General features: G+C 44.3%; 1 protein-coding gene across 1 annotated transcript; it reads left to right on the plus strand.

Annotated features, from left to right (window-relative positions):
* Positions 1-4,439: 4,439 nt before the first annotated feature.
* Positions 4,440-13,961, plus strand: hoxb3a (homeobox B3a). The gene is made up of 3 exons (XM_080488233.1): positions 4,440-4,711; positions 7,366-8,099; positions 12,765-13,961. Exons 2-3 carry the CDS (start codon positions 7,487-7,489, stop codon positions 13,628-13,630), a joined length of 1,479 nt encoding a protein of 492 aa, XP_080344359.1. The 5' UTR covers positions 4,440-4,711; positions 7,366-7,486; the 3' UTR covers positions 13,631-13,961.
* Positions 13,962-14,458: the final 497 nt, after the last annotated feature.

A 14,458-nucleotide genomic window follows, 5' to 3' on the forward strand; every position in this document is an offset into this window, starting at 1 on the left:
GTGGCTGAGTAAGTTACCAATTCCACGTCAAATTAAATAAGGATGACTTGTCAACGTCTCCGCGTCTTTTTCCTTAAAAATCTGTGTAGCGTGACTTTTATCTGACCTGCAGAAATATTTGGCCTAATGCGGCTCACATATTTTCACTAACTGCAAAAAGAAGGGGAAATGAAAAATAAAAGACGTGTAATGTGATAACCACAATCAATAGCACTCCGCATCACTCCCACTCCGCATTCATGTTTCCTTCAGCTCGTTTTTTTTTATTTTTTTTATTCCGGGAATAATTTCAGATGAGCTGCTCCTGTCCAAGCCTTTCGATCACACTACAAGAGGTCTGTGCTCTGTATTGGATTTACTCAGATCTTTTGATTGCAAATCTCTTCTTTCTCCGTCTTTTCCCATCTTCCCCCCCTTGCCTCCCTGTTTGATCTTTCAGTTCCTGGGAGCTTTCTGGAAGCCGTTAACACTCAAAGATCAGAGAAAAAAGAGGACAGCTCTCGGTAAGTCTCCAGTTTTTCGTTGTTGAAGTCGTTAAATCTACGATTCTGCTGCGTTTTTTCTTCTATTCGTATGCATTTTAATAATAAGAATAAGAAACTTTAAAGTACATCATAGTGTTGGTTCTGTTTTATTTACCATTATTATTATTATTATTATTATTATTATTATATTATTATTATTATTATTATTATTAATAATAATAATAATAATGTTATTTTTATATTAGTTTTTTTATCACTATCTTTTGCAGAAAACGTGCAGATTTAACGACTAAAGCAGCGGGATTTTTGCCTTTTTACTTTGTCACACACACACACACACACACACACACACACACACACACACACACACACACACACACACACACACACACACACACCACACACACACCACACACACACACACACCACACACACACACACACACACAGGTTGTGATAATATATCCGGAGGTGTGAGGCTCCAGCAGGAAAACACGCAGGGTCAGGTCATCATGACAGGCACTTATTAAAACACATACTAACAGACATGAGCGCTACAACAATGCAAAACATAACAGCATTAAGAAACCACATAGGTTTCCAGTTCTGGGATATTTTGTATTTTATATATCCACATAAGAAAACTTGGTAAAACTGCTTCGACAGTCTCAGTTAAAGGAAATTCCTGAGGGGTTATCATCATCTGTGGCCTTTCAAGTCTGAGGTCCCAGAGGCAGAAAAAAAAGAGAGAGAAAAAGAAAGAAAAAATAGAAGGAGGATTTCCATTGCCTGCCATGGAGAGGTGAGGAGTTTCTGCTGTGAAACCCAATATCCGTGACTCATCCCAAACACACACCGTGCGCGTCTGCCTTCCAAGCAAAAATCAAGAATAACTGCTCTCCTTTACAAGCAGCGGCTTGCTTTCACAAGCCAACACATACATGTAATCTCACACACCCCACACTGCTGCTCAGAGCAGGAGGGAGAGAGAGAAAGAGCTGATTCCTGCTCTGGTTAATGAGTAATGAGGCTGTTCAGCAGCAGTGAGCAAATCATTCAGTCCCACAAAAAGGCTTTTGAAGAGAAAAGTTGCAGACGGACACATTTCAGGAGCCCACCGTCCACCTACACGCTGCTCATTTCTGCAGCCCACAGCCCAACGCCGTCTGCTTTAAAGTTTGTGTTTACACACACACACACACACACACACACACACCGCTGGCTGTGAGAGAAGTCATAAATCTTACGTAGCTATAAACGACAGAGCTAGTGTCCTGAATAATAAAAATAAAACAGAGCGAGAGAGAGGGAGAGAGAGCGAGAGAGAGAGAGAGAGAGAGAGAGAGAGAGAGAGAGAGAGAGAGAGAGAGAGAGAGAGAGAGAGAGAGAGAGAGAGAGAGAGAGAGAGAGAGAGAGAGAGAGAGAGAGAGAGAGAGAGAGAGAGAGAGAGAGAGCATCATAAGACACCATCATATTTTCATTTCCATTCCCTCTCACCTGTCCGTGTTTCTCTCCTGGTGGGGTTTCTTGTTTTTTGGCCTACTTCACCTCTTTCTTCACATGTGGTTCTGCTCAGATACTTTATTTCTTCCCTCCCAAGTGTTTTCAAGCCAAAACAAAATGATGAACACGTGTACCCTCAAGTTATTTCTATTTGCTTTAAAAAAAAAGAAGAAATTAGCCTGTCATTGTTGACTTCAGCACATTTTCACTCAACTCTGGTTAACGGCCATTAAAATTATCCATCTGAGTGATTCATCTAAAATCCTCTCATCTCGACCTCAACTCGCTTTTCTGTTCACTTTGTTGGATTTGAGTTGTTGTGCCTTGTCTTTAGCTATACCGCCTACTCAACTAAAGGGTTTATAGTTGATTAGTTCACTATGGAAGCGGATAGAGACCAGATCTTAGATCTTCTTTCTGAAAAAGATTATGAATCAAACTTTGGAATAAAAATAAATATTTTTCCCCCCTAATCCACAGTGAACTCTAAACCCAAAGGAGGAAAAGAGAAACAGCCAGTTGTAACATCTAATACACGAATACCGTATTTAATCGCACAGTTACAATCTGAATTGGTTTTAAAAGTTAAATTAAACATGATCCATTACAAAGCAAGGCTATCACAGTCTAGCAAGCAAATACAACATGATGCTTTATTCACAAGTAAACATCAGGACTGACTAGTGCGACACTCTCATAAACTGTCTCTATTACGTCTTTATTACAGTGTATTTAGATGAGGTCCTTAATTATCACGTTGTGCTTTGGGAATGTTTATTGACTGATGAAGTTACTTATCTTAGTTAATGTTAACACAATGCTATAAGCTCACCTACAGCTGGAAAATGAGAAATGGCACCAAAATAAAGTTAATGATTATGACTACATGGCTGTTAGTTCAGCACTGTTGAACTTATTCCGGCTAAAAAAGTAGATATTTAGTAATCAACACGGTATAATGACCACATTTATAAGTTTTATTGCACAAATGTACCATTCAGGCAAGTTTTCATCACCACTAAAGACCAAAAGGTAGTATTTTGAATACTTTATTGACACTCGGAAAAAGTCGCCTGAATGTGTGTTGATAATCGTATTATGAGAAGTTTACTCGGCTCTCTGCAGAGGTGATTATCATTCATCGTAATTTCACGTGCTCCAGTCCCATGAAGGTTTTTTTTGTCCATGTTGCAATCCAGTGAGAACCCCTGACTCACAACCCGCCAGTTCCACTGTGTCTCTGACCTCTGGAGCAACATGTGGCTCTTTAACCCCTCTGTGGTGGCTCCTTTAAGTTTTACTAAAATTATGTGGGAACAAGAATTTTTTTTTTATTCTTACATTTGAGTGTATAGCAGACCGATTCAAAACAACTTGTATCTCGCAGATCTAAAGGACGTTTAATTGAAAAGGTTTAATAGTTTGTCAACTAAAATTTCGTGACAGTGACCAGCTGGACACCAGAGGGACAACCATAAAGAACAAGTAATTTATTTTCACTGCAAACAATGGTGGCTGGCCTGATGTGGAAGGAAATTAGCTCAACGAAGCAAAACAAAACAAAACAAAACAAAACAATGCAACTAATAAATATTAACTCAAACAGTTCGAGTCTTCAACAACTAGAAATAACTAACAACGGTCGAATCAAGGGGGTACAGCTGAAATGGAAGAAAAAGAAAACCCACAAAATTATCAAAAAAAGGCAACAATGGCAAACAATTAAAAGGCTTTCAGTTAAATTCAACTTTATGCACATAGCGCCGAATACAACACAATGATTCCAGGGAACTTTTACAGAGAAAATACAACAATTTCCTGTTCTGCTAAAACGTGTAAAACCACCATAATGCTACAGACAGAACATATGCTCCACTTTTAAGCACAGTTGTGTTCTTTTTAATCTAAATGCGAAATGTATTTTTCAACTGCAGATTATCAGACTTTATAGGAATGGGGGGGGCTGTTTTGGTCCTGGGGGTGTCAAGACGGTGCAGGCTGCTCTTGTGGAGGATAACAGGGATAAAAGCACTTCATCCAGAGACCGAGGACAGAAATGAGAACAAACCGAGGACAGGCGCGCAAACCTCGGAGGGAGGACAGGCGGGAGTCCCGGGGACGGATACAGGCTGCCTCCTAAAACACAACCGGGGAACATGATGGTGGACATTATGGTGGACATGTTCCTCTCAGAGCGCCTGTGAGAAGGCAGGAGCAGAGAGGAATCTGAGGCCATTGTTATCAGGCAGCCGCGGCGCAGGCAGCGCGCTGCCGCTGGGGCGGAGGGTGGAGGTGGAGGGCGGGTAGGGGTGGGTGGGGGGCGGCAGGCTCCCGGTAAGCTCGTTCAGCTCGTGTGCGCCAGCTAGCCCCTTTGCTTGCAGCCAGTAATTCCCTGCGAGCCCCCCCCACCCCCAGCCGACAAGCCTCGGATCGTCCCCTGGCCGTTCATGCCACACAGTGTCCGGTGCGCGCAGCCCGGTGCGCCGCTGCCGCCGCCGCAGCCGCAGCCGCTGCTGGAGCTCCGAGAGGTGGCGAGCAGCCGAGCTAGTGTCGAGACAGGAGGAGGAGGAGGAGAAGAGCAGACCGGCGGAGCGGGAGCCGTTATTTATTTCATTATTCATCATTGGTATTGATCAGCCGGTGGACGCGCGCGACAACGGATCCGCCATGCAGTGCCGCTGGCTCCGGGCCGGAATGGACCGGGACCACCGGAGCTAAAGGCAGGTAAGGAGGCATCATCACCTGCAGGCCGGCCGGGGATGCTGGGAGCTGGAACAACAGAGCAGAGAGGCTCGGTGTTTGTTGGCTGTGCAGGTTGTGAACGACGGAGCGGCTCTCAGTGATTTATGGCCCATATGACTCCAATCGTGGTTCAAGAAGAGTTCACTATGCTTTAAGCTGCTGTAGCTACAAGCAGCCCCCCCTCACCCCGATTTATTCTTTCTGCCGTCCATCCTTGTGTTTTCCTTCTCTCCTCTCATCTTCCCCTTCTTCTGCACAGTTTTATTTTTAACTAAACAATGGCCGGGCTTTTTGCTTTCCCACTTTCTCAATTTTGTGCGTTTTTCTTTCCACCACCAGCTTGATTTCTTTTTTCTTTTTCCTTTTTTTTAATCCAAAGATCTATCATATGTTTTATATTTAACTCAATTACTCACACTAATTTCAATCAAACAGAGCTTGCAGTTGTGCGGCTGGGTTGAGGCCATAACAACAACAGCAGCTCTGATCAGGCCGGTCCTTCATTGTTTCTGCTCTCGCCTCCATATAATTGGCCTCTCTCCCTCTCCTCCTCTCTCCCAGTGTCTGTTAATGGGATAAGAAATACGTGGATCGTCCAAGTTAATGCGTCCTCCCTGTCTCTCCCTGCCTGCACAGCTCCTCATGGCAGGCGCCATTTGTAATTTTATATCCCAGGATAAAACAGCAGACACTGGACACCAAGGCCGACCTCTCCTCTGCGTTGTTTTTGTTTGGGTGGCTGTTTCTCTGTCAGCATAAGTGGATTATTCAGGGAGGCGTCTAGTAAAGTTGGTGATTGTATTAAGCTGCAGCCCTTACATGCCAGGGGCAGAGACATTACGTGTCCCGTTTAATGGCGAAACAGCGATATGATTTAATAACATATTCCTCCTACACTCAATGCCACGGCCTCTCTCTGTGTCTCCCTCCCTCCCTCTTCCTCTCTCTCTCTCTCTCTCTCTCGCTCTCTCTCTGCCTCTCCTTGGGACTATTCCTCAGAGTAAATAATTAGGATTCCAGCTTGTCTACTAGAAAGATAAATGGCTGACAAGTGTGACGTGCTGAGATCTGTAGTGAAGCTGTTGTAGTTTAAAGAAGAAATGATTAAACAAATTCAGAAGCTGAACTTTAGCACAATCATACATGTTTTAAAACACTATATTATTGGTAGTTGTTTTATTTTTGTGATAATTATTTGTAATAATATCATTATCTTTATTGGCATACCTCCTATTTTCTCTGTTGCATTGTTAAAAACAAAACAAACCTATAGCTTTATTATATGCATTTTAAACACCCCCCAAAATAACGACAAATATATATCTACTAAAAGTAAAAAAAAATTTAATTTTTTATTTTGTTGAAATTTATATGGAATTCATTTTATCTTTATTTTTTAATTTTACCTTGTCTAACTTTGTTTTGTTTTTAAAAAAATGCTAAATAATTCAAAACGAGACAAAGAGTCAGCACTTTGTTTTATGAAGGTATAAATACATATAAATGATGTTCTCATATCTGTCGCAATTTTTTTTACACAAGTCATTTTTAACTTCTATCTATCTATATATCTATCTATCTATCTATCTATCTATCTATCTATCTATCTATCTATCTATCTATCTATCTATGTTTACATTTTTCTTTCTTCTTATATTCGTTACGTCCTTGTTAGTAACAAAAATAGTGAGTGTTTTCCCAGTTCGTGCACCTTTGTTATTCTTTCTTATTCCGTGTAGAAACAAACCAAGCCCGCGTTTTCCCCCCGCGCGTTATTACACTCTGAATTCCCACAAATCCTCCGCTGACCTGCTGGAAACGCCGCGGTGATGCTCGAAGCGTCGCCGCCGTTATTCAGCAGCAGGCTGAGGGAGACAGGCCGCTGTGAGTGAGGTAACAGCCGAGCAGCAATACAGTAAATCACGCGTGGAAGGCGGAGGCTGACAGAAATGGGCTACCTACATCAGTCACAAAGGGAAATATATATATATACACACACACTCACACACACAGGCCGCGTTCAGGGCCGTCATTACACAACAAAACGTCACACTCGGCTGGAATAAGCCACACAGGAGGGGGGAGTGCTTTATTACAAACACTTTTAAAATAATAATCATGCGGTTAACTCATCGAACATTGCACATATTTAACATGTATTAATATGGTGTCTGGTTTTATTGTGTTTTTATTTAATGTCATTTGTTTTGGGATTAATGCTTAAATGTGGCTGGTTTTAGGATTACACAGTAAATGCCTACTGGCTAGTATTTACAGTTTGTTATTGTAAAATAAAATAAAAATGGTAATGACACTCATTAATAATATTTGTAATTTTTCTTTAATTATTTGAAAGAAGGGAACTTTCAGTGTAAAGATTGGGTGTACTTGTGCATGTTTGGTGAGTGAGTCTTTGTTTGTGTGTGAGTTGAGTGTGAGGCAGCACATTTGCCCTCCTCGTGCCCCCTCCAGCAGAGCATCTGCAGGCTGTGCACTGGGCTCAGAGGGAGGGGGGCGACAAGGGGGGGGCGAGGAAAGAAAAGCAGTGGTTTTCTATTCATGTCATGGCGCCTTTCATGGAAAGAAGATGGATATATCGCTCTCATTTCTTCATTCTGTCTCCTCTAACCTTTCAGGTCAGATTGCAGGGGACCGTTGGAGAGACACCGTCACGTGACCCCCGGTACCAAATGGTCTTCCGGCAGTGGCTCTCAATAAGGACCGGAGCACAAGAAGACGCCGCCACCTCTCTCAGAAATGCAGAAGACAACATATTACGACAACTCATCAACACTCTTTGGTGGCTACTCATCCTACCAGGTACAGGGGGCGGCAGCGGCGGCGGCGGCAGCAGCTGCCGCCAACGGCTTCGGGGCCTACGATGCCCCGGTCCCGGTGTCTCACCACCAGCCGGCCTTCCAGTCGGCCACCCATCTGGACGTGGATTCCTACCAGCGCTCTGCCTGCTCGTTACAGTCGCTGGGCGGTAATGGCAGCCACCAGCAGCAGCAGCAGCAGCAGCAGCAGCAGCTAGCCAAGACCAAGGAGCTGAATGGCAGCTGCATGAGGCCCAGCCTGCCACCCGAGCACCACCCCGGCTCCCAGGTGTCCCCCCCACTGCCCCCCAACTCCAGTAATGGCAATACCGGGGCTCAGCAGCCGGGGGGCAGTGCTGGGGCCCCCTCAGTCTCCAAGTCAGGCCCCAGTAAGTCATCCACCTCGTCCTCTTCAACATCATCCTCCACGTCTTCCTCCTCCTCCTCACTGCCGCCCAACCCGACCCTGGCCAAGCAGATCTTTCCTTGGATGAAAGAGAGTCGGCAGGCGACCAAGCAGAAAAACTGTTCACCCAGCAACAACTCTGGCAACGGTGTGTTAGTGTACACCTGTCTGTCTGTCTGTCTGTCTGTCTGTCTGTCTGTCTGTCTGTCTGTCTGTCTGTCTGTCTGTCTGTCTGTCTGCCTGTCGGTCTGTCTGTCTGTCTGTCTGTCTGTCTGTCTGTCTGTCTGTCTGTCTGTCTGTCTGTCTGTTGGTTGGTCGGTTGGTCTGTCTGTCTGTCTGCCTGCCTGCCTGTCTGTATGTCTGTCTGTCTGTCTGCCTGCCTGCCTGCCTGCCTGCCTGTCTGTATGTCTGTCTGTCTGTCTGTCTGTCTGCCTGCCTGTCTGTCCATCCATCAGCAGACTCACTCATCTTCTGTCCTAAAATCTTCCTTCATTCATTTCTCAGCTCATTTTTACTTCTTTGTTTGTCATTATAAAACTGCTTCTGTCCCATCAGCTCATCTCTCCTTCATCACCTGCCCTGTCGCCCTCCTCCTCCTCCTCCTCCTCCTCCTCCTCCTCCTCCTCCTCCTTTTCCTCCTTCTCGTCCTCCTCCCAGACCCTCATCCCCTCAGGATTTGAAAATCTTTCTTATTGGCTCCTGTGGCAAAACAGGTTTCCACATGTACTGCTTCACACAAGGCGCAGGAGACCAGTCAGGCTGTTATTGCCGTTCTGCAGCTTGTTACTCATATTATTATAATTTTCCCTGTTTGATTTCAGTCACTAATGGGCTTTGTGAAGTAGAATCATTCAAGAACATCCTTACCTCAATCCTGAACCAGGTTTGCTTGACGTTTTCACACCTGATTCCAATCTATTGACTGACTAAAACCCATCAGCAGGCTACAATCCCCAGCACTGCTGAAACGGGTCAAAGGTCAGAGGGAGGGCGCTCTGATAAATAGAGAAAAGCGCGAGGAGTGCTCAAGCACAGAAGTCCAATGCAGAGCGAGGCAGCTGAGAATGCACACCCTTAAGGTCTTCACACAACAGGAGCATTTTTCTCATGTTTGTTTGTTGTTGTTTTCTTTCCTCGAGTACTTCAGACATCATCCAAATTATATGCAGTTGGCCAAGCTGCACCACAAATAATCTGCAAGTCTCAGGAAAGAAATGACGATCCACAGTGTTGCAGTCCAACTAGTTTGTTGTCGCTAGAAGCCAAATAAAATATTCAAACTGTGTCACAAATATTGTGAAATGTGTGGCACTGATACAACAATAGAGTCTCAACTCCTGCATAAGATCTGGTAGTTTATCTCAGTCAGAACAGTCTTTATTTCAAAGTAAAGGGCCATTTCACAGAAACCTCTGATTTGCTGTAAATTTGCTGAGCAGCTGGTTTAAAGTGTTTACTAATGAATTGTTTGCTGGCGAGTGTTCTGCATTTCTGCTTCATTTGAGTTTTAAGCATTGAGTGTGTGAAGGCCTTGACATTGTCGGGAAATTAAAGATTGAGTGCGAACCCGTGAAATACGGGTGTCAGTACATACCAACAAGAGAACATTTGGACTTTTCTTCAGAATGTAAACTTCATTTGATACTAAAGCTCCATGCATCGGGTGAAGTTCTCTCTCAAGTGAAACTAAACTATTGTTTATCTCTAAAGGCAACACATCTACTGAATGAGGCCTTCTTGTGTTTTGTACAGTCACAGAAAAGTAAAGACAGATATTAGTGTATTAAAGGTTTCTGCTCTTATTCTCTTGGTGAAGAACAGACAACTATCAACAGCAGCGATGAAACTCTGGATCTGCTGCAGGGAAATGGTGGTGAATGGATGATTTTCTGTGTTTGCAGTTTCTGACCTGAGCCACTAAATCACAATGAAACGGTCCCAGTCATGTTTACTTTTCTGTGTTTAACAACATTCATCACATGTATTTTGATGTTCATGTTGCTTTTATTAATTTTATTTTTGTCAAAAGCTTAAAACACTAACATGAGACGAGAAACTGAACCACAGAGGCTTCACTTATTCTCTAACTCTGAACGTTGTTTGAGCACATTTAACCTATTTGATAGTATTCAATGTTATTGTGACCTAACAAACTGATATATCTCTGTAAATATGTCTGCTAGGAAGGATTGCTTTTGTTTAGATATGTAATTCCTTCTGCTGGTTCTCTTGTCTATTGTTGACACTTGTTTTCAACAACGTGATCTAAGTAATGAAACAGCCAGAATGTCGTTGAGCATCTCGCCCATGATTCAGGAGTTGGGTACATTATCTTGATGTTGTTGTGCTTTGGGATTCGTGCTTGAACAGAACAGCGCTCTTTCTATTCTCGGACATAGCTGCACCATGTTTGTTTCCTCCAGCAGAGTTTCAGAAGCAGAGTGAGGTCTGATGTAATGTTGTAGTAATGAAGTGAAACACAATCTGTTTTCCAGTGCGGCAGGACTCCGTCTGATTGGTTGAATATGTTGACTTGTGCAGCGTGGATGTAGTTCAGTCTGTTGAGCGCGTTGATGTTGTGATGACGCTACATTTGTGAGACGTGGTCAGCTGGATGTGTTTGTGGATGAGTTTATTGAATGAAGGAGGAAGTTGAATGTTTCTGTAAAGAACCCCAAACGTTTCCTTACCTAAACTAGTGTGGTTTCTTTACCAGCTGCCCCAGACCTGTAGCACTCCCTCACCTCCTCCTCCTCCTCACTGTGTTCCTCCTCCTCCCCTCTGCATTCTCCGCTCTCTGGAAATTATTTGTCTTCACGTCGCTCTCCTCTCGTCTCCTCTCTCTTCTCCTCCTTTTCACACCTCCTGCTGCAAATAGGAAGATATTACCAGGGTGGATTTGAATTTAATGTACGATAACAGATGAATAGATTTTCAGAGAGAGAGAGAGAGAGAGAGACAGAGAGAGGGAGACAGAGAGAGAGAACCGGGGAGTGACGGGCAGGCATTTGAAATAGAAGATATTAGCAAATGGAGGGAAAATACAATGGGGGTGATGGATTTGAATATCATCTGCATGTCTGATAACAAGCTAAAAACACAGTCATTGAGGCAGACAGATCTGTTACTTTGAGCTGGTAGTTATCAGGAGGGAAAATATGTGGTGCCCTAATGAATATGAGCGTGATATTCATATTCAAAAAGCTTTCAGATGACCGAGGAATACTCTTTGAGGAGATTAGACTGTTTATTGATGAGAATTTGAATCAATCGTCGAGAGAGCGTGGCTGCTCTCCGAGACGGACGACATCGTGGTTGCCACCCTCATCTCTCCGTCTCTGTCCATACAAATAAACACCAGAGCCAACTGTGTACACACACAGAGAGAGAGAGAGAGAGAGAGAGAGAGAGAGAGAGAGAGAGAGAGAGAGAGAGAGAGAGAGAGAGAGAGAGGCTGGATGTGCCCAGACTAAGTTTGCGCTCCTTGCTGCGGCACTGCACAGGCTATTATTATATCACAGCATATTATTATCAGCAAGCACATGCCAGCATATTCATAACAAGTGTGTCAGCTGCATACTTTGAGTGAGCAAGAGGAAGGACGCCATGCTTCAGCAGTGCTCTTCTTGGTGTTTCCACAGAGGGTGTTGACTTGGTGACAGTAGCAGATACGACTTGAGGTGTCACAGGTTTTTTTTTTTTTTTAGGTGGAACGAAACACCTCAGACCAGACAGACTTCAATGTAGTGGAGCTTTTAATCTCGACACCATCGTTTTTAGTGGACAATATTGAATGTGTGAGTTTCAAATATTCGGATTAACTCTATGGTTTAGTTCCGTTTTGTTTTCTTTCAACTTTTGGCCATTGATTAACAAAAAAAGCTTCTTATCTTTATTCTAACCAAGACCCTGGATGTGATTGTATTTTAAATGTGATTATGTGTCATGGACACATTAGTGGCCTATAGATAAGGAGGCTGGTGTTAAATTACATGCACCAGGTGTTGATTTTTTTTTAAGGCATTGGAAATAGATTTCAGAAGGAAGTTGGATTTAAATCAGGATGGTTGTTTAGACAGAAGTTAAAACATTTTTTTCACGAGTTGAGCGAACAAAACAATACAGATTCAGAGTTTTTTTAGTGGCCAAAGTCTGTAGATCATAATTTAACACCAAGACAAACACTAATTTTATAATCGACTCTAAGGGTCCCTATCATTCGTAGGATGTTCGAATGCACTCTTCTGAAGTGTGTCTGCACTTGTTGTCTGGGACGTCTGAGTACAGAGGACGTAAATGTGATGAGAGGATTGACTTTTCTTGGCGAGCTGATCAAAGTGAGTGCAGGTCGACCTGCGCTCCTGCTTGTTCTCCAGCTGCTGCTCCTGCTGCTGTGGGGGGTTTGTCTTTCCAGCCAAGATGCAATTTAGCTGCCCCCGGCCAGCACCGGGGCCTCCGTCTCTTAATAACTGCCACTGTTATGAAGTGTTGACAACTAATATCAAGAAATAATTCCGCCGGGCTGCCTGGACCCCCTCTGCTTTATTAACAACTTGAATGCTTTCAATTTCCTTCAGCAGGCAGCCTGATTGTGTTATATTCTCACTATCTTTTCCTCTCTCAATTTTCATCTGATCATCTTTGTCCCTTTGTCAACAGTTTCCTTCATGTTTTGTTTTTTTGTTCCACTTTAAGATTCTTAATTTCACAGAGAGTACATGTTTTCCTTGTTTGTCTTCTCCTGCCCGTACTCTCTGAATTTATTCATCTCATTTGCCCTTTGTCACTTTATTGCTTTTCCTTGTCTCGGCAGCCTCAGGAGGCGCTGAGAGCGGCAGCAGTGGTGAGAAGAGTCCTACTGGAGGCTCGTCGGCCTCGTCCAAGCGGGCTCGCACGGCGTACACCAGCGCCCAGCTGGTGGAACTGGAGAAAGAGTTCCACTTCAACAGGTACCTGTGCCGGCCACGGCGCGTGGAGATGGCCAACCTGCTCAACCTGTCGGAGCGCCAGATCAAGATCTGGTTCCAGAACAGGCGCATGAAGTACAAGAAGGACCAGAAGTCCAAGGGCCTGAGCTCCAGCTCCGGGGGACCGTCCCCGACGGGCTCCCCGCCTCTCACCATGCAGTCTTCTGCCAGCTTCCTCAACTCGATGCACCCCATGGGAGGGGGAGGTGGAGGAGGGGGCTATGACCCGCCATCTCCTCCGTCTTTTGGCAAGCCTCACCAGGGAGTGTCTTACTCCATGTCTACTGCCTATTCCAATGTCCCCATGAAGGGCTGCCCCCCTCAGCAGAAGTATGGTGGCCCAGACCCTGACTATGGCGATCCCCATCCCCACCACGGCCTCGTGCAGGCCAACAACGCCGGCTACGGGACTCCCACCAACATGCAAGCCAGTCCGGTGTACGTGGGGGGCAGCAGCTACGTGGAGCCCATGCCTGGCTCGGGCCCCTCCATGTACGGGCTAAACCACCTTGGCCCCACGCCGCCTCACCACCAAACTATGGACTACAACGGCGCAGGGCCCATGTCGGCCGCCAACCAGCACCACGTGGGCGGAGGGGGGCCGCCGGGTCCCTGCGACCCGCCCACACACCCAACGTACACCGAGCTGTCGGCGCACCACACCTCGACTCAGGGCAGAATCCAGGAAGCACCCAAGCTCACTCACCTGTAGCAGGTTTGGAACAAAAAATTACAACGTAGGCAATGGTGAAGACTACAAGTTACACGACACAACTCACTAACAGACTTACTAACATGTGGGGACTGAACCGCCGTGACGGGACGGTAGGAGAGACGGAAGGAAATGGAGAGGAGCTGTCCGGTGGTTTCTCCTGTCGGTGTTTGGTGTCATTCTGCTCTCACCCTGCTTCCACTGCCTCCATCAAATCACATTATAGGGCTAAAGCTTTTAGTGCTTCCGTGGAAGAGTGCTACATTTCATCTTAAAAAGGTTCTGGCGAGTATCAGGTAGCAGAAATGGACCAAAACTCTTCATGTGAGTGAAAAAAACAAAAAAAAACAAAGTGGATACGGGCCCATATTTACTGTATGAAAGCCTGAAATCAAAAACCATGGGAATTAAAATCTCTCATTGACCTTCTAATTCTCACTGTACAACAGCAGAAAATAAGTTTTGCTGTTCAAATATTTCAAATGTAAATCTAAATTGTCATAAAAAAAAACTATTGTAACTTGAGTAGTTTTGACAGGTATTGTTTGGTTAACATTTAAATGACATTTTTGAGAAACTAAACTTGTTTAGAGTTAAAACTTCTAAAAAAATAAAACATTTTGGGACCAAACTTTAAATGGGCTTTAGGTCATTCTGCTTTTGCTTAAATAAAATGATCTTTCAACAGACTACATTAGATCCACTCTGCCGGTGGTGAAATGTGGTTACTGAAAAGCAAAATCAGTATCATCATGAAGACGATTGAACTGATCCTCTGAAGTTGACTTTAAAATAATTCCTCAACCCAAGAATCCAGTTAGTTGATGA

The sequence above is a fragment of the Lipophrys pholis genome, assembly GCF_963383615.2.
Source record: "Lipophrys pholis genome assembly, chromosome: 19".
NCBI classification, from domain to species: Eukaryota; Metazoa; Chordata; class Actinopteri; order Blenniiformes; family Blenniidae; genus Lipophrys; species Lipophrys pholis.

Excerpts from the sequence above, each read along its gene's own strand:
- hoxb3a (XM_080488233.1), top strand. The coding sequence starts at position 7,487 with ATGCAGAAGACAACATATTACGACAACTCATCAACACTCTTTGGTGGC. Across the intron at positions 8,100-12,764 it reads CAGCAACAACTCTGGCAACG|CCTCAGGAGGCGCTGAGAGC; the intron begins GTGTGTTAGTGT and ends TTGTCTCGGCAG.